Source organism: Culex pipiens, chromosome 3 (assembly GCF_016801865.2).
Source record: "Culex pipiens pallens isolate TS chromosome 3, TS_CPP_V2, whole genome shotgun sequence".
NCBI classification, from domain to species: domain Eukaryota; kingdom Metazoa; phylum Arthropoda; class Insecta; order Diptera; family Culicidae; genus Culex; species Culex pipiens.
In genome coordinates this window covers 14,795,157-14,819,543 of record NC_068939.1, presented here as the reverse complement: position 1 = coordinate 14,819,543, position 24,387 = coordinate 14,795,157, and the positions used below count along the sequence as shown (strand labels likewise).

At 34.4% G+C, this 24,387-nt stretch overlaps 1 protein-coding gene across 4 annotated transcripts; it reads right to left on the bottom strand.

Annotated features, from left to right (window-relative positions):
- Window positions 1-1,655: 1,655 nt before the first annotated feature.
- Window positions 1,656-20,890, bottom strand: LOC120424169 (flotillin-1). 4 transcript variants are annotated; one of them, XM_039588219.2, is made up of 8 exons: window positions 20,670-20,889; window positions 16,249-16,324; window positions 15,823-16,177; window positions 15,576-15,632; window positions 9,576-10,046; window positions 9,367-9,510; window positions 4,082-4,246; window positions 1,656-3,302 (listed from the first exon to the last, which is right to left on the bottom strand). In XM_039588219.2, exons 1-8 carry the CDS (start codon window positions 20,719-20,721, stop codon window positions 3,285-3,287), a joined length of 1,338 nt encoding a protein of 445 aa, XP_039444153.1. In that variant the 5' UTR covers window positions 20,722-20,889; the 3' UTR covers window positions 1,656-3,284. The 4 variants fall into 4 exon arrangements, with proteins under 4 accessions (XP_039444153.1, XP_039444157.1, XP_039444152.1 ...); XM_039588218.2 differs by having other exon boundaries at window positions 3,210-3,777; window positions 20,670-20,890; XM_039588223.2 differs by lacking the exon at window positions 15,576-15,632.
- Between the last annotated feature and the right edge of the window lie 3,497 nt (window positions 20,891-24,387).

The window sequence follows — 24,387 nt, the reverse complement described above, 5'->3', positions numbered from 1 at the left end:
TGAAAAAGGGATGGCAAAAAGTTAAAAATAACTGAATTTAAAATTTTATCCTGATTTTTTTTTATCAAGCAATTAACATGATTACTGTTATTAATCTTTTAAAAAAATTAAAATATGTAGAAATTCATTTGAAAAAATGTTCCACCAAGTTCCCTTTTTAATTTTGTAAATTTTGATATTTAATTTTTTTTATTCAATTTTAATTTATCTAAATTTATTTTATTTTTTCTAATTTAAAATTCAGATTGATTCCATGTTTTACCACTTAGTTTAAGCGAATGTTTGAAGAGACAAATTCTTTAAACACATTTGTAATAACATAACGATGTCCGTGTGTCCTATCTAGATAGGAATGAAAAATTAAAAAAAATACATTTTGTAATTTAATAGGCAGTCAACCATTCAAATTTGACTATAATGGGATCACAGAACTCAAATTGATGTTAAAAGAGGAAATAAAAAAATAGGTAAAACAATGCATTCATGATTCGATTATCCGAAGACCCATACACACTTTCGGTTAATCGAACTCTGTATAATCGAAACCTCGGATAATCGAGGCTTAGGATAATTGAAGAAGGTATTGTACTAGACCAAACAAACAAACTTTTTGACAGTTTGCCTACATTTGTTTGCAGAAACGTCAGCCTGCATACATTTGGCTTTGTTTGCGAGTTTGCCACAAACTGTCAAATCGACGTCGTCGTGCTATCTTGTCGCACCCGCCATTTCGACGTTCCGAGAAAAACGCGTTTTAATGTTTGACCTTGAATAAACAAAAACGAAAGCACGCAATGTAAACAATAACAAACACATTTTGTTTGGCTGACCATTCTGTGCATTGTCCCGAAGTTTGGTTGATGTTGGTTGCTGGAGTCCCGAGTTATAATTACAAATGTTTACGGTAGTCTAACTTGTACGTGCGTCAAACGCGTTCTGACCTGAAATCCCTTTGCCCTTTGTCGCACTTACATCAATTTTCAGGGAGTGACAAGATAGCACGACAAGATTGAAACTACTTTCATATGAAAAGTGACAAAAAATTTCGGAGCTTTTTTGGTTTTTATTGAATATCTCAGGATTGAAATCGAATTTTGGGGATCTGTGAAGGTCAAAAGATGAGGCATTGTGAGCTGCAAAAAATGGCGTTCTTAACTCAATTTGGCCCAAAATTCACGTACGACAAGTTAGCACGACGGCGACGAAATACAAAAAAAACGTGCGTCTTTTTTTGTTTGTTTGCCATAGTCAAATACCTGCTTGAGAGTCCGGACTGTATTAGCAGTTTTTTTTAGAAAACTATTTAACAGATAATTTAAATTTGATTTAAGGCTTTCTTTCGCATTCTACCGAATAACAACCAACGTGACATTTTTTTTTTCTTCGTACACTTCCATAAGAGATTCCATTATATAGAGTATAGACGATTTTTTTTGTTTGGTTTGGTAAGCATTTCGAACCTCGACTCCGACCCCATATTCGACACCTATGTTAGTGTTAGTGTTCACGTGTGTGTGTTTCTTTATGTAAGTGTGAATGTTTGTGTAACATGTATATAGTTTCTTGTATGTTTCATATAATACTTTACTTGTTTTATGTGTTTTTGTGTTTCATTATAGCGAAATGTTATCAAATGTAGTGTGTTTGTTATTCGAGTTTGTTATATTTGTGTTATCTTCGATTTATAAAACTATGCATCTGGTGTGCCATCTGGTTTGGTATTTTGTATTTTAGTTTTTTTTATGAGAAAGGCGTGTTAGAGGTGAGTTTTGCGTGTGTTTGAGCTGAGAAAATTTAGTTTTCGGGAGGGTGATACAGATTAAGACATTCGAGGAAAAAGTGAGGGGGGGAAGAAACAGACGAACCGAATCGGTTTTGCAGAAGATTACTGGTTTTACATATTTATTAGAACGTCTCAGATGGTTGAAACAAACACAGACATTTGTGTTCTACTTGTAGATGTTTTGTTTTTTACGTTAACACAATGTTAATTTGCTTTTTTTTTGGTATCATTTAAATGCCGTACCCATCTTTCGAGAAATGCCGTTACAAAATATATTCTTTGCTTTAATTTTTTGCGGTTTTTTCGATAAATATTTTGTTTGCTAATAATTGTTTTAGTTGATCAGGTTCGCGAACGTTTTTGTTATACCAAAAATTTTGCACATATAATCAATGTATAATTGCGTTTTTTTTTTCTTGTGTTTTATGAATTCAAACGACAAATTTTAATGAAAACGACATCTTTAAATGGGGGTCCCACTACACCTACAAATGCTTGTTTTTTTCTTGTCACACTATTGTTTGTTAGAGGGTCGTATTTTTCGCTATTTTATTTAATGATTTCACTTTACACAAATGAGAAGTCCGTTCGTTTAAATATCATTTTGTTTTCATTCGTAATAGGGAAAGTGTTCAACAAAGCGAGCACTGAAAAGAGACTTTCGCCTTTTTCGAACAATTTGCTAGAGTTTGTGTGTTAGCTATAGATAGGCCAAACGAGTGGATGGAACAACATTGCGCGCGAGCGCGATAATTTCGCGTTAAGTTTGAGAAAAGACGAGAACGAATACTTGTACGAGAATGATCATCTGGCTTTTTTGTGAAATTTTTGGTTCATTTTTTTTCGTGTAATATCACACTGGGTTAATTGTGGTTTTTCTTCGGTCAACGACTCTTCTGAGGAAAATTTAAGGAAATAAGGAAATACGAGCCAACTTTCCACGTTTGTGATGAAGGTGTTTTTATTTTCGGTTTTAAGTTGTGCAAAACTTGACGCATTGGCAGTGAAATTAGTCCCGCTTCAATAGTGAAGTGTTCGTTTACGATTTCGATGCTTTTGCGGTGTTTGTAGTGGAAAGTCGACTCGTTAAAATTAAAAGTAACAAACAAAATCTGTTGGAAATAAACTTCAAAAGATATTTAAATGTTTTAACTTAAAACTATAAAATAATATAGAAATCTGTTCGTCAATTTCCTTAATTTTACAAAAATATACACAACAGAATATAACAGAAAAGAAAGAAAATTAACAAACTTACCAAACCAAGGCAAAACAATAAACAACGCGCTCCAACTCTGGAACGTTATGGCTGCCCTTTTTTCGCAAATCCACTCACCGCGGCGGGCCATCATTATTCAAGAAGGGAAAAAGGAGTGGGCGCACACCCGTACACGTTCCGTGCACAACTTACGTCTACTATTGGTTGTTGCGGTTGTGACGAACGTGGACCGAGAAGCGCTCACAAAATCAACAGAAGGTCGTCGCCAACCTGTGTGCGGTTCTAACCAGCGTGAACCGACTGGAAAGTTAAGAGTTTAAGCGCGATCCCGGACATTGCACATGGAATTTGAGAGAGGGAAAAAGAAGAGGAAATTAAAAATCAACAAAGTTCGCAATGAGAATGAGGTGATGTGAGTTGAAAAAGAGCATCAAATGTGTGTGTTTTGAGAGTCTGAAACTAGCAACAGGACTGAACTAATCTAGTTGATCGAAAATGAACGTAAAAAAAACTAGAAACTCTAAGAAAACTTGACTACGAAAATGTTCGAATCTACCTTCTCATCGCGCTTCAGCTTCAAAAAATGGCTTTGTTCTGTAGTGTTGTGGGGTTTTGTTGGCAGTTTCTGTAGTGTCGTTGGAAAGATGATGAACGAAAAGGGAAGGAGCAAACTAAATGGCAGTGTGAATCGGGGGAAACAACCACCACCACCTCAGACAATCACCTCCTCGGGATGTCATTCGACATACTCATCCGAAGGAACGTCGAAGATCGCCTGCCAAATTGGAAATAGAATGGAGGAAAGAGGCTAGTAAACGGCATTTGTGTTTCATTTTCTACGGAAATACTTCTCTAGTTGGGGTTGTGATTCGCCAATTTCGGCTCTATTCTAGTCTGATTCACTACCGACCAATTCTTCCTCTAATACTGAGATTCACTGATTTTGTCCATTTGCTAATACTAAAGTCTTCTTCTAAACTCTACACCGATCGATTGAATGAAGTTGAATGAGTGTGTGTGTGTGTGATGGATGTTCTCATGTGTGCGCAAGTTTAAATGTACTTGTGGTTTTGATTTACCCGAGAAATGTCCACGCCAGTGATCGACTTGACCAGGTCCGGGATCTTGTTGACGATCTGGAGCACCTCGCCGGTGAGCTTGACCGCGCCGACCTCGCCGGTGCCGCTCGACACCATCGTGATCTTCTTGGCCTGGGACAGCGGGGCGGCCACCTCGGCGGCAACCTGGGGGAGAAAAGAACGGAGCAATGTAATGTAGTGTAATTTACACAGGGTGGCTACTTAATTCCCATTTGGGGATTCCCAACCTTTTCCCAATGTTTTGAAACCTTCAAAAATATCTGCATATCGTATTTTCTATAGTCGATATTTACTCACGAAAAAAAGTGTATAAACAAGTTCGTTACAAATATTAACACTTTGGAACAAATGCTTTTTAAAAACGTTATAAAATATTTTATTTGTTGAAAAAATATCACAAAGTGCTTAAAACAACCCTTTTTACAGATTTTTTTGCAATTTAATTTTGTATTGAGAAAAAAAACTTTGCAAAAAATATTTTCATAAATCTGAGACATAACTTATTGCATGAAAATTTATTTCAAGTTTTTGTCCACTTCTCCTTTAAAATATCCCCAAAAATGTTGGAACAAAAAAAATATTTACAGTCCACACTCGATTTTCTGAAGATTCGATAATCCGAAGGTTTGTATGGAACTTCGGATAATCGAATCACGACCAATTTTTTTTTTATTTTTTTCTTCAAACATTAAATTCGATTTCTGCAACCCTAATTTAGTAAAATTTGAATATTTGAAAAATGCATTTTTTTTCTTCAATATGTTATCATCGCCATTATGCCCGCCATCTTAGATTTAAAATTCTAAACCATTTTAGAGTAGTTTAATTATGGGTCATACTTAAGCTCGACCTTCAAAAATAAGACAACAAAAAAAAAATATTTCGTGATTCTATTATCCGAAGTGAAATTTTTCCGATGCCTTCCCTTCTGATAATCGAGTCTGGACTGTACCAAATTAGAATTTTCATTAAATAAAAACATTGTATAACGACGATTAATTATTTTTGATCCGATACAAACTTTTTACTATATAAAAAAATAATTTTGGGACCACATATCGGTAAAAGATGTGAAACCTAAAGAAATTTTTTTTTTCAAAAATTCTTTAAATTTTTGCAAATTTTTCAAATTCTTGACTTTTTCCCAACTTTTCTACAACCTCCATTATAGGTATTTGCAAATCAAAAACTGTTTTTAAAAAATCAATATTAACCATCGAAAAAAAATCCAAATGTTTTTTTAGAAGTCACAATATTGGTAAAAAATAAACTTAACTTTACAATATAATAATGATAATAATAAAAATCAACATCAGTCTTTGAAAATTATTCAAAAGCTCTGCAGTGCATAACATTTCAGGGTTTATTTTTAAAATTAAAAAAAAAATATGGAAAAAATAAAAATAATTAAATTTTTAATCTGACTCCAAATTTTATTTCTGCAAAAAAACGCTCCAACACTCAAAAATTTTATTTAGAAAAATTAAAATATCAGGGTTGTTAATCGCTAAAATTATCGTCGATAATACAAGCTTCATAATTTTCAATATGGGTATCTAACGATTTAAAATTTTGCATGCATTTACACTGTTTTAGAGTTATTTTAATAAAATATCTAAATTTTCACAAAATACCGTTTTTTTTAAAGAATCAAATTTTCATAAATTGCAATATAGTTAATATGGATTTGTAATTTTGCATGTATTTAAACTATATTTGTGTTTTTTGAAGGAAATACTCAAATTTTACAAAATACCGTATTTTAATTTTTTTGTATTTTTGAAAAATAGTTTTTTGTGAAAATTTTAGTATTTAACAAAAAAAACTCTGATATTAGTGAAGAAGTACACCAAATTTCGCTTCGCTTTACCCATGTTGCAAATTATGAAAATTTGAGTACTTTCCAAAAAATACGACATTTTGTGAAAAAAAAATTATCTCATTAAACAAAAAACTCGAATACAGGTAAATGAATGCAAAATTTCAAATCGATTGATACCCATACTGCAAATTATGAAAATTTGAGTATTAAAAAAACAGTATTTTGTGAAAATTTGAGTATTTTTTAAAAAATACAGTCAATTTAAAAAATACTAGAACAGTTGAAAAACATACCAATTTCCGCTTCGTTTGATACCTATATTGCAAATGATGTAAATTTTAGTAGTTTCAAAAATACGATATTCTGCATGCGATTTTTTTTTAAATTATGCTTTGAAACTTACCTTATTATCAAAAATCATAAATATTATAATGCTCAAAAACAGTGAAAAAGCATTCTTAATTTCGAATCGGTTGACACCCATATTGCGAATTATAAAAATTTGAATATTTTCGAAAAAATTGTATTTTGTATTTTTTTTTTTTAGTACTTTGAAATTTACCATATTATCAGAAAAAAAAATCTAAGAGAGAGCTTTAAAAATTCAATATAATTTGATTAGATTAAGTCAATTTTAGAAATACATTTAAAAAAAAAAGTTATCGTCCGTTATCGTCGACAAAATTATCGCCGATAGAGTTATCGGAATATCGTTATCATTATCGTACCTCGATAATTCTATCGTTAACAACTTTGCAAAATATCTATAAATTGGGGTAAACAAATATATTTTATAAATTTGTTTTTTATAACTACTCTAAAAATGCGGGCAGTTTGTTTCATCCAAATAAAAAAAAAACTAAATTAAAAATCTTAAAAATGAAAACACAATGATTTTTGGCTTGCGAGTCCGGGGCGTCGAGCAGATTATTCGACCATTTTATGAAGTAGTGTACTTGAGTTGGGTCCTGAAATTAAACTTAAATTTGTGATATTATAGAGTTATATACTGCCCATGTCGTCACCTCCGTGTACGCACGAGAGCAAGCAGCAGTCAAGTGCTCAGTGCTCCATCGTTTTTTCGATTTTTTTCGCCGTAGTTTACCGTGATTAGCCGCGAGTTTGCTCCACCAGCATGCCAAGGGCCGGCCGTGGCCGTGGCAGTTCGAGTGCGGCCTCGAAAAACCCGCGAAGTTCGTCTACCGGCCGTGTGCAAAAAGGTAAACAAACCAACACTGTGTCGACCGCCATCGCGCAGGGGAGAGTGAGCGCAGGAGGAATCGACAAAAAGTTACTACATCCCGGATATGTTCCGAGATCACCAGTGCGAACCCGTTCCGGTACTTCCGGTGCCACGACCAGCGGCACATCAACATCCGCCAACATCCCCATCAGGAACGAGTTCCAGATGCTGAGCGACGACGAAGAAAACAACAACAACAACACCGACGGTAGCACTACCGACGACGACGACGACGATGATGGTCGTACACGGAAAAAAGTGTCGACTTCAAAAAAGAACAATTCTCCTACGGAACGAAGACCACCTCCAATTTTCGTTTTGGACACGTTGGCGGACGATGTTGACGAGTTGCTGGAAGGCCTCGGATATTGTCTGAAAATCGGTAAGTCGGCAGTGCAAGTGATCACACTGAACAGAAAAGATTTCGACCTGGTGCTTGAAGAACTGAAGCGTAGCAACTTCAACTTCTACACATACGACCCAGAGAAGCCCCCTGTTAAGGTGGTCTTGCAGGGTTACCAAGACCGTCCGATCGCCGACCTGAAGCGACACCTCTCGAACGCGGGAATAAAGCCACGGGAGATAAAAGTGCTCTCGCGAAAGACAACAGTCACGGGTACGCATACCTTGTACCTGTTGTACTTCGACCGCGGCACCGTTAAGATCCAAGACCTGCGGCGGATTAAGACGTTGGACGGTTTTTGGGTAAACTGGCGGTTTTACACCAAGAACCCGACGGACGTAGCGCAATGCCACCGTTGCCAGAAATTCGGCCACGGCTCGCGGAACTGCAATCTCCGGCCCCGCTGCGTGAAGTGCGGTGAGTCGCACCTCTCGGAGGCGTGCGCACTGCCACGAAAGGCGGACTTGGGGGACAAGGCAGAACAAACCAAGCCGCGCGTAAAGTGCGCGAACTGTGACGGCAACCATACCGGCAATTACCGCGGATGCGTCGCGCGCAAGGCCTACCTCGAGGAGCAGGAAAAGAGGAAGAAGAAAGCAGCAGCGTCTCACTCTCCTCAGCGAAGTACGAACGCAGCCGTTCCTGCAGCTGGACAGCGTACGGTTCCAGCGGACAACCCAGCGATCCCTCCTGGATGGGGGCGTTCGTTTGCCAGCGTGGTCGCTGCCGGTAGCGGCGATGCGGCCCAGCAAGGAGTCACCGGGGAAGATCTCTTTTCCCTGCCGGAGTTCTTTGCTCTCGCGGGGGAAATGATGACGCGGTTTCGGAGCTGCCGTAACAAGGCGGAGCAATTTCTGGCCCTCGGGGAGCTGATGATCAAGCACATCTATAATTGATTATTTTTGTCTGTGATCTAGTTTTAAGCTTTCTCTCTATCTATCCTTTTCCTATTGCACTTTCTGTAAGTTTTTTGAAAACTTTTTCTTACTCTTGTCTATTCCATAGTTATAAGTAATAATTTTTCGATTGAATAACGATTTAAACACAGCTGAAAGGAACACCAAAACTCTGTTGTGCACCTAAATGAACTCATTGTAACTTGATTATTCACAAATAAAACCGAATTGAATTGAAAAAAAATACTGCCCATGATCGCATAAATGTCCCATATGCATTTTCGTCACTTTTGAGCTATTGATGCAGTTTGGTTCAAAATCGTGTGCTCTTTCGAAAGAGCCTATAACATCCAGTACTTTGTTCTAGAAATCAGGAGGAAATCCAGTTTTTTCGTGAAAACTTAACACGTAGCCTTATGTGTGGGACAAACTTGTTTAGCGTTTTTCTCAGCTAGCTGTTTTTGCATATGGGACATTTATGCGAACATGGGCAGTATACATGCGCATGTATTACGTGTGCGTACACGAAAAAGATTGAGGTTGAATTTTGTATCAGCCAGCAAACCGTGCGTGAGATCGGGCTTAGATAACTCTATTGTTCACAACGATAAAGCTTATTTTTTCTGAGTACAATGACCCTTTATACGGCCCTTCTTGACAGAAAAGGTCCTACTTGAAAGCTTATTCCAAGGGGACCGAAGTTGATCCATCGAAAAAATGTTGCTTTAACAATTTTTTTTTGCATTCAAATTAAAAAAAGTGATCAGAAATGGTGTTTTATACTGTTGTATATAAAAATATACCTACATAGGGCTTTAGCACCCTATTTCAGGCTTTTCCCGAAATTCCCCGACTTGAGTGGCCACCCTGTAATTCGCACCATGAGCGCGCCCAACTTACCTTTGGCAACGTCTCCAGCAGCATGTCGACCATGGCCGCCTCACGGTACTCCCTCCAGGCTTCGGCCTTCTTGGCCATCTGTTCGGCTTCGGCCTTGGACTTGGCCGCGATGGCGAACGCTTCGGCTTCTCCGCGGATCTTGATCTGAAATAAAGACAAGAAAATTACTTGAGCAAAGCTCTTTCAACTTTCAATCTCGTCATCCTCACCGCTTCCGCTTCGGCCTCCGCCTCCAAGATCACCCGGTTGCGGTTCGCCTCGGCCAGCTTCTCCAGCTTGAACTTTTCGGCCTCGGCCGGTCGCCGGATGGTGGCCTCCAGCTCACGCTCGCGGCGGGCCATTTCCTGCTCCTGCACGGCGATCTCCTGCGTGCGCTCGACCACCTTGATCTGCATCTGTTCCTCCTTGATGCGCTGCTTGGTCTTGGCCGCCTGCAGCTCGTACGCCATCTCCGCTTCGGCCTTCTTCGTCTGCACCTCCACGTCGTAGACGGCCTTCTTCAGCTCAAAGTCACGCTGCGCCTTGGCGATCTCGGTGTCGTTCAGGAAGCGGGCCGCCATCCGTTGCTCCTCGGCGATGGCCTCCTTGATCGTGGCGTCGCAACGGGCTTCGGCTTCACCGATTCGGGCGTCGCGCTTGACCTCCGCCGTACGGGCCATTCCCAGGCTCTTGAGGTAACCCTGCGGAAGGAGCGGGGACAAGTCGGGACCAGAGAGAAAACAAAATTATGTTAGTCACGGCCAGGTTCAATCCGCCCAAGCACACCGGAAACGGAAATCAAACGAGGCAAAACAATACTCGTTTTTTTTTTGTTTACGTGTGATCTCTAGTTCTTTCACACTCGTCACGCGTGAGCTGACCTGAGTTGATCGTATAAATCCAACAAAAATCAACAAGTGTGAGTGAGATTGTGTGCGCGTGATTGTCAACATTACCCAGAAATCTTACAAACTAAGTCTATTTAGAGCGGAAGTAAGCCTAAAAAGAAGCTACACAGATAAATACCACCCTAACTAAGAGTATACTCAGGAAATGAAAGAGAAATAGCACGTGTGAAAAAGTTTGAGTAAAACAAATCCAGCAAAAACAAAACTAGACAGAGAGAGAGAGCCCACAGAGAAGAGACACAACTGGATTTCACTTGCTGCGTGAGTGTTTTATGTGGTGTTTGTGTTGTGTTGTCTGTCTGTGTTGGTGTATTTTACAGTATTGATTAGCACCGAAGCTGGCAAAGTTTATTTACGCAGCCAGTAGCGACATCTATTGTGACAACAAACGTTTCGTTTGACATAATGTAAGGTTTTTCATAGGGACAAGACAGCAAGCGAGAGCAAAACAAACAAACAAAACAACAATAAAATATAATTTCAACTAGTAAAATTCCCTTTTCATTTTTTTAATGAAATTTCTTGTCACAGTAGAGAAAATTAAAAAAAAGTGCTCTGCAAATATTTTTGAGTTAATAAATGTAATTTTCTGTAAAAAAAAATGAGAACCATTGAAGATCCCCTCGTTATTTTTAAATCAGTCTAAAGCAGCTCTCGCATGGCTGATAGCATCGCTCAGTTACCAAGCAAGCACTATACAGGAAACGAGAGAGTGAATTTGGAAGAATGAGAGTTGCTCCCTTGCTCACTGCCTTGTCCCGAGATTTTTTCATCAGCGTGAGGAGTAATTTATATCTGACTGCACTATTTCCATTACTTATTTTTTTTTATTTTGTTGGCCTTGTGAAAATATTAATACTTTTTGTTTCCCTAAAACGATAATAATAAAAATCAAAAACTCATATTTGCTTCAAGTGTGCATATGTGCTCTCTTTCACAGTGCATTTTTGTGTAACTCTGTCACGTGTGTGTGTATGTGTGCAAGAAAACAACAACGAATGGATGATTCAGTGTGTACCTATGTGGCGTTGGTGTAGTAGGCGTTTGTGTGTGTGTTCACATGTTTACGTATAGATTACTGCGATTTAACACACAGAGAAATAAACAGAGGCGAAAGGTGAGATTGTTTTTTTTTTGTTTGTTTTGTTTTGCTTTGGTTCGGTGAAAAACAAGAGCGATTGTTTCTTTGTTGTTGTTTTTTTTTGTTTTGCTTGCCTTCCCTAAGGGGTTTTTTTAATCATCAACATACCTTAGCACCCTTTTACATTGTTATTCAAATTATTGTAATTGTAGCGGAAAAATATACGAAGAAAAAGAAAGAAAGAAAAATACACATTGGAGAAAAAACTATGTGTGTCTCTTTGGAAGAAGAAATGGAATGGAGAGGGTGTAGCACTTTTTGATTTTTTGAAGATGGACTATTTTTTATTAATGAATACTATTTGTCGAGTGGATGACTACGAGAGAAGACAGAAAGAGAGAGTTGATAGAGAGCCAGAATGAAACAAGTATAGAAAGAGTAAGAGACTAGAGATAAGATTTATGGGGAATTTGCGAACCAGTATTTGCTTTGCTTTGTAGCAGTACTTTTGAACGACGGTCGAAAAAACAAACTTAAGAATGCGTCTAGTAGAGGAATGTAGTGATGTGTGTTGGTTGAGCATTGCTTGATTCATGATTGACTAATATTACGAAGGAATGAATGACGAAATAAGTAAAGAGAGCGTTGTTGTTGAGCGATTACAAATATGTTCTGATAAGACAGCGAATTAAATTGCGTTTATTTTTTGTACTGCTATCGTTGTAACAAGGTTTGGTTCTACTATCACTGGTGGTGATAAGGATATATTGTGGGGTGCGGGAGGGATAATTGATCAATAGAGAACTGAAAAGAAGATAGATAAAAATCGAGACGAAAAAAGTGCCAATTTAAGATTGTTGGACTAACTTCCACCAGCGACACCTCATACATCAGTTTGTGCCAAATTATTGCACAATGTTATTTGTAAAATTTACAATTTTAAGAAAACTTACACGACTTTTGGTAACAATCTCAACGACTTAGTTACCTTACTGATAACATAAATTAAAAACGTTTTACATTTTTTAAATTCTTAGAATCTAAAATTCTAAAATTCTAAAATTCTAAAATTCTAAAATTCTAAAATTCTAAAATTCTAAAATTCCAAAATTCTAAAATTCTAAAATTCTAAAATTCTAAAATTCTGAAATTCTAAAATTCTAAAATTCTAAAATTCTAAAATTCTGAAATTCTAAAATTCTAAAATTCTAAAATTCTAAAATTCTAAAATTCTAAAATTCTAAAATTCTAAAATTCTAAAATTCTAAAATTCTAAAATTCTAAAATTCTAAAATTCTAAAATTCTAAAATTCTAAAATTCTAAAATTCTAAAATTCTAAAATTCTAAAATTCTAAAATTCTAAAATTCTAAAATTCTAAAATTCTAAAATTCTAAAATTCTAAAATTCTAAAATTCTAAAATTCTAAAATTCTAAAGTTATAAAATTCTAAAATTCTAAAATTCTAAAATTCTAAAATTCTAAAATTCTAAAATTCTAAAATTCTGAAATTCTAAAATTCTAAAATTCTAAAATTCTAAAATTCTAAAATCTTAAAATTCTAAAATTCTAACATTCTAAAATCTTAAAATTCTAAAATTCTAAAATTCTAAAATTCTAAAATTCTAAAATTCTTAAATTCTTAAATTCTTAAATTCTTAAATTCTTAAATTCTAAAATTCTAAAATTCTAAAATTCTAAAATTCTAAAATTCTAAAAATTCTAAAATTCTAAAATTTTAAAATTTTAAAATTTTAAAATTTTAAAATTCTAAAATTCTAAAATTCTCAAATTCTAAAATTCTCAAATTCTAGAATTCTAAAATTCTAAAATTCTAAAATTCTAAAAATTCTAAAATTCTAAAATTTTAAAATTCTAAAATTCGAAAATTCTAAAATTCTCAAATTCTAAAATTCTAAAATTCTAAAATTCTAAAATTCTAAAATTTTAAAATAAAAAAACATATCTTTTTTTTAAACAAAGGCTAAAATTGTTGAATTACAGAATTTTAAAATATGAACATTAGAACTGAAGATGAAAAATTAAAAACTAGAAAATCAACAGAGTTTGAAAATTTTAAAATTCTTAAATTGTAAAATTAAAAAATGCAGAAAAAATCTTAGATTCTAAATTTTCAAAATTATTAAATTAATAATTCTAAAATTCTATAATTCACAAGTAAAAAAAAAATTACAAATTAAAAAAAATTAAAGCTCTCAAAAAATCTTAATGCTCAAAAAAATTTAAATACAAAATAAAAATAAAAAAATTGATTTCAAGAGGCAAACATTTAAAAAATCGAAAATAAAAAAAAATCAAATCGCTAATTTCAAATTATTTTTTTTTAAACAAACAACAAAATTAGCACTGAAAATGTAAAATTAAAAACAAGAACTGAGTTTCAAAATTTAAAAATTCTAAAAAAATCGAAAAATTCTTAAATTGGGTCCTAAAATTAAGCTTAAATTTGTGATAATTTTGTTCACAACGCTAGAGCTTATTTTCTGAGTAAAATGACCCTTTATACGACCGCAATGAATTTAAAATGGATTTTAAATCAATTTTTAAAAAAATAACTTCGCTTCCCTTCTTGACAGAAAAGGTCCTGCTTGACAGCTCGTTCCAAGGGGACCATAGTTGATTCATCGAAAAAATGTTGACTTGTCAATTTATTTGTTTGCATTAAAATTTAAAAAGGTGATTAGAAATAGTTTTTAGTCGAGTTTTTTACCGTTGTACATAAAGATTTACATAGGGCTTTACTGCCCCTGATCGCATAAATGTCCCATATGCGTTTTTATCATTTTTGAGCTATTGATGCAGTTTTGTTCAGAATCGTGTGATCTTTCAGAAAAGCCTATAACATCCAGTACTTTGTTCTAGAAATCAGGAGGAAATCCAGTTTTTTTTGTGAAAACTTAACACGTAGCCTTATGTGTGGGACAAACTTCAAATGTGTTTTTCTCAGCTTGCTGTTTTTGCATATGGGACATTTATGTGAACATGGGCAGTTTAGGACCCAATTGTAAAGTTAAAAAATGCCAAAAAAATTCCAAAATAAAAAAATGCCGACAGAAATTATAAAATTCAACGATTCAAACATTCTAAAATTCATAAATTCTATTCACAAATAAAAAAATTTAAAAATTATAAAAATTCTTAAATTTTAAAGCTTTTAAAATCCAACTACTCAAAAATTTTTAAATTCCTTAATTCAATAGTTCAAGTACAAAAAATATAAAAATTTCAAAATTTTTAAATTTTTGAATGCAGAATTAAAATAATAAGATTTGAAGAGGCAGAATGTTGTTCAAACTAAAAAAATTAAAAAGTCAATTGACAAAATTTTTGAGTATAACTCAGATGAATTACCCATCTTAATTTTACCGACTGCTCAAAAACTGATTTCGGTAGTGTGATATTGCTGTATCACTATTTTTTTTATGTAAAAGTCATTTAATTTACGGGCTTTTATCGGTAGTTTTCGGTGAAATTAAACTCACAAATTAGAAGAAAGAAATGAAACTGATAGGTGGATAGATGACTAGTGTCTTAGAAGAAGATTGAAAAGGACGGAAACTAAGTCTGCGAAAGGGCCATATGAGAAAGCGTACGTGTGTGATCAGGTCTTTTAACCTTCTAATTTGGCTGTGTACAAGTACTGAGTCGCAACCGTACGCTTTCTCATATGGCCCTTTCGCTGACTTAGTTTCCGTCCTTTTCAATCTTCTTCTAAGACACTAGTCATCTATCCACCTATCAGTTTCATTTCTTGCTTCTAATTTGTGAGTTTAATTTCACCGAAAACCACTAGCGTGCCCAGCTCTTTGAGGAAGGTGAGGCAATAATATGGACGTTTTGAAAAATACGTCATTTGTGGACACCCCCTGACCAAATTTAGAACAAATTTCTGAGGATGGTGGGGCAGCTGCCCCATGTTGCCCCACCCTGTGCACGCTAGTACCGAAAACTACCGATAAAAGCCCGTAAATTAAACAATACAAGGTGATTAAAACAATTTGGGTAAATAAACAATCAGTCTCAATACTGAGGAGTAAAAGTCATTTAGTCATGTTTTCATACGATTTGAAAGTTCAAAATATTGTTTTACCTATTTCCAATAAAAAGCCCATAAAAAATATTAGTTGAAACACATCATGCCCATCAAAAGCTTGTTATAATTGTTGTTAGTGTCAATACGTTTTTTAGTCAAAGGAAATTTTAAAAAATAATCTTGTTTACATATTCAACTTTATTGCCACGCAGATTGGACAAGGGACCATGAGATGCCGCTGGAACCTAACAAATGAAAACGTTCAAAAGTTGAAAAAAATAACCAAAACATAAATTTCGTTGGAAACTACAGACAAAGAGAGGTGAGAGCGAGAGAACAATAGAAGAGAGAATAGAGGGAAAAAGAGATCTTGAGAGCGAAAACGGTTTGGACCGGGGAGTAAGAATGCCGTTCGCGCGCCGTATTTAGGCTTACCTCCTCGTCGCGGATATCCTTCAGCGTGTACGACACCACGGTGATGCCCATGTTGACCAGGTCGGACGAGGCCACCTCGAACACCTGCTTGGAGAACTTCTTGCGGTCCTTGTAGATCTCCTCGACCGTCATCGAGCCCATGATGGCGCGCTGGTGGCCCTCGAGCGTGACGAGCGCAATGTGCTGAATCTCCGACTCGGACTTGCCCAGGAACTGCTCGCACGCCGTCAGCAGCATGTCCTCGTTCTGGCCCTGGATCTTGACCTGGGCGATGCCGGTCACGGAAATCGGCACGCCCTGGCTGGTGTACACGGTCGGACTCTCGACCTGCAGCGTCATCGTGTTCAGCGAGATTCTGGAGGGACAAATTGGGTATTTTTTGCATAATTCAAACATCAACTGGCGCACATAATTGGGCAAACTTACCGTTGAACGCGCTGGATCGAGGGCCATACGAAGGCACGTCCTCCGGGAACGAGCAGTGGTTTCATGTGGCAGCATCCTGAACATGGGGAGGGCGAAAGGGGAGAGATAATGCAATTTGATCAATTAGTTTGATTGACATGGTCAGCGCTGGGAGCAATAGGTTGAGGGTAGTTACTGTTTAACTGTTGGGTCAAATTTGAAATTTCGATTTCATACATATACTTTAAATTCAAATTAGTTTGAAAAAAAAAAATCTAGCTACAATCTGAAATAATTTTTCATTTAATTCAAATTACAAAGACCCTAAATGCCAATTTGATGCGTGTACAACATCCCCCCAGTTGATGGTGACCCAAGTAAGAATTGATTGGCGCCACCGCATCCATCAATGATGAACATCATTGCTGCGAGAGCATGGATGAAGTGGTTTTTCCCCCCATGGGGGTGGCGAGATTGGTGTTTATAAATAGACACATTCATGGAAAAGCAGGAAGAGAGTTGCTGCTGAAACTTTTAAATCGTGAATAATTTGTGCGACCTGAAAAAGTTTTGCTACTTTTTTTTCACGAAAGTAAAAGATGAAAAATAAAAATGATGAAACGCAGGGCAGTGAAAGCAACAACAACAAAAAATAACACAAAGACAAAAATCGATAGCGTTGTGACACTTTTAGGACAACACGACGTTCGCAGCACGACGCGCCACAGGACGCTCGTCGTCGGTCGTCGTGAATGTATCCTGTTTGTGTTTGCCTGCGAGCTGTGAGGAAGGAATTCTAACAACGCCGACGTGAGGCAAAAGGGCTTTAATAGCAGCAAACACTGGCTGCCGGGAGCCAACAACAATATCCCCCTAAGCCGATCGGGTTACACACCGCCCATCACCACCCGACACTTGCGGAAACATTAGAAATGCACTTTTTATGTTAATGGTTAATGTCGCATAAGTGGCATATTGCAACCATACTTTTTTCTAAACTGATTGACTGAATTTCGATCTGAATACCAATGAATTATCCATTCACAAGGCAGCCACCAAAGTCCCATTTGAATTCAAATTCATGACTTTTTCCCTACTTTTCAAGAACTTAAAATAGGTAATACGCATTTCTTGCCCAGAGCATGAATCGAAATCAAAAATTATGTATAAAAATTAAATCCACCGGAAGCCACCCCCTTGCTATGGCCCTGCGACCATCGAATATTTTTTTAAATTAATTTAAAAAAGTTTGATTCTTAGTCAAAATGTAAACCATACATTAAATTTTAAAAAAAATACTAATAAAAATGGAAGCGATTCAGAGAGAAAACATATCATTCTATAAAAAATAATTAAAAGCTTCGCAAAACATAATAATTCAAGGTTCATTTTAGGTTTTCATTTTGCCAAAACATGCAAAATGAATTCAAGAAAATTTTGTTTAGATCTATTTAAAGAAGAAAAAACAGATTTGCAATTACTTAAACTAAATTTTGCATGTTTTTGCAATTTCAATATTTTGTCCATATTTTGAAAACGTAAAAAAAAATAATTCATCTAATTAACCAACGGTCAAATTTTTAGAGAAATCCAATGCGTTTTTGTAAAAATACAAATTAATTAAACTATTGAATGTCTATGCTAAGGGAGCGTTCTTTTATTACGTAACGCAGCTAGTGGGGGAGGGGGTGTCGGTGTCTGTTACGAAAAGTTACGAAAATTGGTTACGATTTTTTAAGAGGGGAGGGGGGGAGGAGGGTCAAAAATCCCTAATTTTGCGTTACGTAATAAAAGAACGTTCCCTAGGATACAACAGCAATTTTTATTTCTTTAGATTTCATCTTTGCAGATGTTTAAAAAACATAGCTAACAAAAACTTAAATTTAAATAATATTATTTAAAAAAAAATCCGTTAAATTGTACTAAATAATTTCATAAAATAAAAATGCATTTAAATTTTTTTTTGTGTTTTTTTATAATATTTCATTGCTACTGTACCAAAAATGATCAGTTTTTGAAAGATGGGTTTTCTTAAATTAGTTACTGTGAATTTTCACATTTTTTTAATGAGCAAAAGTTTCGTGCCGTTCTACGCATTATTGTCCCATGTCATTTTTGGACGATTTTGACTTTTTAACATTTTTAAGTTTAGTTTGACGTATACTTTTAAAAAAATCCATAAAATCTGGTACTTTGTTCGGAAACTCATTAAAAGCAACACCAAGTCTGTTTGTCCCATCGTTACACTTCTACGCATAATTGTCCCACCAAGTTTTTTCTTTCACGGAATCATTAGTTATACGAAGCATTAAGTCTTGTTAACATACTGTATAGCAAGAGGATCATACATAAGAGTGATAAACTACTAACTGGGGCGATTGGGGACACATAGGACGAATAAGAACCCACGGGACAATTATGCGTAGAAACACAGAAATCGATCGAAAAATTTCAATCGCGTTTTTCTCAGTTGCACTTTTTTGAACATGGGACAATTATGCGTAGAACGGCAGTATTGCTGTTTTATATATTTTTGTTTTATTTAAATTAAATTTTTCTAACTCGCAGTTTTTGATTTTTTTTTAAATAGTAGTAACTTTCTTTTTTTACATTGTTTTGATCTTAACCTGCTTTTTTAAATGCTGTCAGTTTATTTTTTGTTTGTTTTTATAGGTTTAGGTAAAAAATTAACAAATATTTTTCGTGAGGTTTTGTATTCCATTAAACTTGAGCAGGTAATGAAAAATCATTTCAAAAATGCTTCAAATATTTGTAGATTTGTTTTCTATAAAAACCTTCGGAAAAACAAACTTCAGATAATCGAAAACCGGCTTCGAATAATCAGGTCTGGATTTTATTTTAAAAAATATTAAATTTAGAAAAACATGTATTTTTATGAATTCTGCAATAGAAAAATAGGGGGAGGGAGGGGGGGGGGGGGTGTTCACCGAATGTCCATGTTCCATACAAAAAATATTTGTTTTGTATGGAAATTGTCCACGAAGGGGAGAGGGGGGAGGTCTGAGATTTCAAAAAAGTGTCCACGTGGTTTATGGATGGTCCCTCAAAACGGTCAGTTTAAGGCATTTTCGAATTTTGAGTTACTTAATATTCCTTTCGAATTCTAAAAAAAATAGATTTAAAAAATCCAAAATTAAATTCTAAATTTCAAAATATTTAAAATTCAAAAATACCATAATTTTTTAATTTTTAAACCATAACTTCTAAAATTTAAATAGAAACTGTATTTAGAAATTCTAAAATTAAAAAAAAAACTAAATTTTTACAATTCAAAATTAGAAAAATCCTAAAAATAAAAAAAAATCTAACATTTAAAAAATCTAAACATTTTTAAATTTCGAAATTGGAAAATTTTATTTGATTTAAGGAAAAACTGAACACTAGACTCAACATTAAATTGAATATTGGTTTTAAAAGCTCTGCATTTTTGTGTTGCTCCTCTGCAAAAATTTTATAGGATAACATTTGACAAAAACTATTTAATTTTAGTTATTTTTAGATAACAGGTTTCAATGTCCGATGCTATGATATTTTTAACAGAGTCCGTCCGTATCAAACAAAGTCTATGAATTTATGAAAAAAAAAATCCTAGACTTTTACGTTTTGTACCTATCTGTATTTCTATAATTCAAATTTATAAAAAAAAACATATTATTACAATTTTATTTGAATTAAAATGCATAAACAATCGTTTTACAATGCATTCTGAGTTATTTACAATCGGTTTTAAAATTTTAAATTATAGTGTATAATTTGTTCTATTCTCTAACTTTTTAAAAGGAAATTTTAAAGTGGGTGGGGGGGGACCAAAAATTTAAATAATTTTTTTGATGGACTGTTGGTTTTGCTTTTCCTTTTTACAGGAGGGAAAATTTTAAACAATGTTCCAACTGTTAAAAATAAGCACGCACGCACAAGCCGCTCATGTTTTATTTACATTCCTTCGTGGAAAACCGGCACCTACTATCAACAACAAAAACAACAAACAGAGCGCGCAAGTCTCTCTCCGGCTCGCACACACAACCACAACACAGACACAAAACAGGTTTATGATGTCATCGAAGAAGAGTTCCCGGGAGTTCCCCCCGTTTTAGAACCACCCTCCCTGGAGTAACTTTTGAAAATTACGAATTTTGACTGAAATTGGTTAAAGATTATGTTTAGTATAAAGTAAGGAATAACATTAGGATTCATGATTTTTTACACAAATTGCCCCTTTTCAAACATTTATCCACATCTAGCCCTCTTTAAAAAATATCTAGAGTTTTTTTTGATTAGGTCCTATAAACATATGAAAGACAATAGTTTATTGGTCCTTTTCAAAAAAAAGTCTGGATATGCACTCATCGCAGAGAAAAATTTTGCCGCAGCTTCCCCCTCCGCTTGGTCCTAGGTCCAAAATTTTCAAAGCCCCTTTTTACCTGAAACAACAAGCGCCTCGTTGGGACCACACGTTACGAAGCCCCACACCATGGTCGACGATCGATTGCACACACTTTCGGCACCGGAAACGCACTGGAATGTCTCTTGCGACGCACTTTTTCACCACCCCCCAAAAACTGGACCACTTTTATTTTTCACGACGACACTCACGCGGCACAGTCCCGTCACTTTGAACGCTGAACGACGTCTGAATGACAAATTTTATGTTGCGTCGGGGGTTGTCTGTGGCGAGAGCGAGTTTTAGCGCGAGCGAGAGAGATTTAGGAGAGTGAGTGCCCAACGTGACAGGCAAATGAGTTACTTTTTGAAGGGCAGTGGTGCCAGAAGACATTTCACAGACTGTGACCAAAACTGTCTACACGGTCAGCTGGATGTACTCAAAATCAAGTTCAAATCCACTCAAAATCAAGTTCAGATCTCGAACTGAAAATGAGTGCTTTTCTGAACTTGATTATGAGTGGATTTTTCACTCAAACGACAGTTCAAGAGCTGAACTGGCGTTTGAGTAAATTGAACTTGTGTTTTATGAAGTTTTCGTTTCTGGTACGTCAGTCTTCAAACATTTGCGGCTGAGTTCAGTTTGTTACAGGTAAGATAAAGAGTCGTTTCTTTGGACAGTTCGGATTGTCCGGAAGATTTAAATGCAAATCTAAACCTTTCTCCTCCTACGGATTGAACATCCTCCGGACAACCCGGTTAGGTCTTCGGGTGGACCGGACGGTGCAAAATTTGCTGGAGGAGGAAGTGTTTACTTTGCTTTCCATCTTCCGGACAATCCGGAAGGTGTCAAACCAGACGGAGGGAATACGAAATGTTCTGTTCTTGAACAATTCAAATTGTCCGGAAGATTTAAATGCAAATCCAAACCTTTCTCCTCCAACGGATTGAACATCCTCCGGACAACCCGGTTAGGTCTTCGGGTGGACCGGACGGTGCAAAATTTGCTGGAGGAGGAAGTGTTTACTTTGCTTTCCATCTTCCGGACAATCCGGAAGGTGTCAATCCAGACGGAGGGAATACGAAATGTTCTGTTCTTGAACAATTCAAATTGTCCGAAAGATTTAAATGCAAATCCAAACCTTTCTCCTCCTACGGATTGAACATCTTCCGGACAACCCGTTTAGGTCTTTCGGGTGGACCGGACGGCGCAACATTTGCTGGAGGAGGAAGTTTTTACTTTGCTTTCCATCTTCCGGACAATCCGGAAGGTGCCGAACAAGACTGGAAGTTTCTGACATCTAGTTAGTTGGTTTTCCTTCAATGAAATATTCAAGTTTTATTTTATTTTTTACAGATTTCACAGTCCTCGACCACGGCGTTCACGTTACGTGCTCTGCGGTTTGCCGTCTCCTGCTGGCCTAACAGTTCGTGCGTTTCACGGCCGTCCTCGTCCACGTTACGTGCTCTGCGGTTTTCCGTCTCCAGGGTTGTTACGGACGGCGCGGATCGCGCGGATGGCGCGTATGGCGCGTATCGCGCGGATCTGGCGCGGATTTGCTGGCTAATTTTGTTCAGGCGCGGATTTCGCGCGGATAGCAATTTTCATAAATAAAATAATTGAGAACGATAGAATTTCTTTCAAGTTACGAAGGAAAATATTATAAGCAATTAAATAAATTCAATCTTTTTCTATGCGTGCAAAAATATCTATTTCTAAGAAGTTGTTAATGAAGAAAATTTTCTTCTGAAAATTATTCATTGTTTTTTTTTCTTAATATGAATCTTAAAAATAATCTTCAAGGAGCGTTTATTTTTAAAAATGTATTGAGATTTCTTATATAAATTTTACATAACATTAAAACTCCTAATTTTTGTTAACATTTGCTGACCTGGTTTAAATATTTTTCTATACAGTAGTTGTTCGGTAACTGGGCTGAGAACGTAGCCCAGTCACCGAATGCTGCTCGCTAACTGGGCTGAACGAAAAATAACGAGGGGACCACCGATGCATAATATTTTCCTGATGAAAAATAAAAATTAAAAATACTCAAATTTATTTACAATGCTTACTTTTCATATTTCTTTAATTGTGACTTGAAATGTAATACATGTTTGAAAAAAGTTTTTTTTATTTGTTGAAAAGGCTTTTGGCATCCATTAACCCCTCGTTCATTTCGGTTTGTTTTGGTTTTTTGACGTTTGTCTGCTTTTTAACTGGGCTACAGCCCAGTTATCGAGCGCCCAGTTAAAAAGCAGCCCAGTTAAATAACGCCCAGTTACCGAACAACTACTGTAATTATTCACATGATACATTTAATTTTTATCTTCTGACTCATATTTTAAACATTTTCCAAAGATTTAAACATAAGGATGTACATAAATGATTCTTAGGGTATGTTCCGGATTGGATTTAACCCTTAGATTTTTTTTAAGATCGGTACAGGGTTCCAAAGTTTCCAAGGCATTTTTTAATATAGGAAACAATAAATATTGAGCGAGCATATTAATTACAGAATTTCAAAAAGCTTCAGATCTTTTTAGATTTTTTAAGTTTTTTCAATCCTCAATTTAAATTTTGAAATTTGTGGTTTATTAAAAATTGAAAGATTCTGTTGCCACTCTGATTTAAGTAGAATTGGTTCTACTCCCAATTATCAAAACATGACGAAATCCACTTAGAAATCTGCTAAAATCTCCGTCTAAAATTGAAAATTTCAGAAATTACATATTCAATTAAACAAAAAATAAATAAATAGAATTCATAAATTTAAATTGCCAAAACTTGCAGACTCAAAAACGCAAAGAGAAATATGAATTCTAACATTAAAAAATTACAAAAAAAAATTAACATGGATTTTTTTTAATTCATAATTTTTTAATTTTTTAAGAAAAATCTTAAGTTATTGAATTATAAAATTATTAAATTATGAAACTATTAAATTATGAAATTATTAAATTGTTAAATTATTAAATTATTAAATTATTAAATTATTAAATTATTGAATTATTAAATTATTAAATTATTAAATTATTAAATTATTAAATTATTAAATTATTAAATTATTAAATTATTAAATTATTAAATTATTAAATTATTAAATTATTAAATTATTAAATTATTAAATTATTAAATGATTAAATTATTAAATTATTTGATTATTAAATTATTAAATTATTAAATTATTTAATTATTTAATTATTTGATTATTTGATTATTTAATTATTAAATTATTAAATTATTAAATTATTAAATAATTAAATTATTAAATAATTAAATTATTAAATTATTAAATTATTAAACTATTAAATTATTAAATTATTAAATTATTTAATTATTAAATTGTTAAATTATTAAATTATTAAATTATTAAATTATTAAATTATTAAATTATTAAATTATTAAATTATTAAATTATTAAATTATTAAATTATTTAATTATTTAATTATTAAATTATTAAATTATTAAATTATTAAATTATTAAATTATTAAATTATTAAATTATTAAATTATTGTTTTTTTTTGCCATTTTCTTAGTTCGAATCATTTTCGGAGTCATATTTTAGTTTAGAGAAATTTAGAGAAGAAAATTAAATAAATTTCGTGTTTCGATTTTCCAAAGTAAAATTTTGGTGAGAATTATCAAGTACAAAATCCCTAGATTTTAGAATTTGGTGATTTATTTTAGGGTTTTATATTTTTTAAATTTTTGAATTTAATTTTTTTCCTGAATTTGTTTTCAAAGCAAAGATATTTA

What these genes read in the sequence shown, in the direction of transcription:
- LOC120424169 (XM_039588218.2), bottom strand. Translation starts at nt 20,721, where the DNA reads ATGGTGTGGGGCTTCGTAACGTGTGGTCCCAACGAGGCGCTTGTTGTT. An exon ending in CGAGGCGCTTGTTGTTTCAG is followed by an intron (nt 16,325 to 20,669) that starts GTAAAAAGGGGC and finishes CCCCATGTTCAG; the next exon opens with GATGCTGCCACATGAAACCA. An exon ending in AGGATATCCGCGACGAGGAG is followed by an intron (nt 15,633 to 15,822) that starts GTAAGCCTAAAT and finishes TTCATTTGTTAG; the next exon opens with GTTCCAGCGGCATCTCATGG.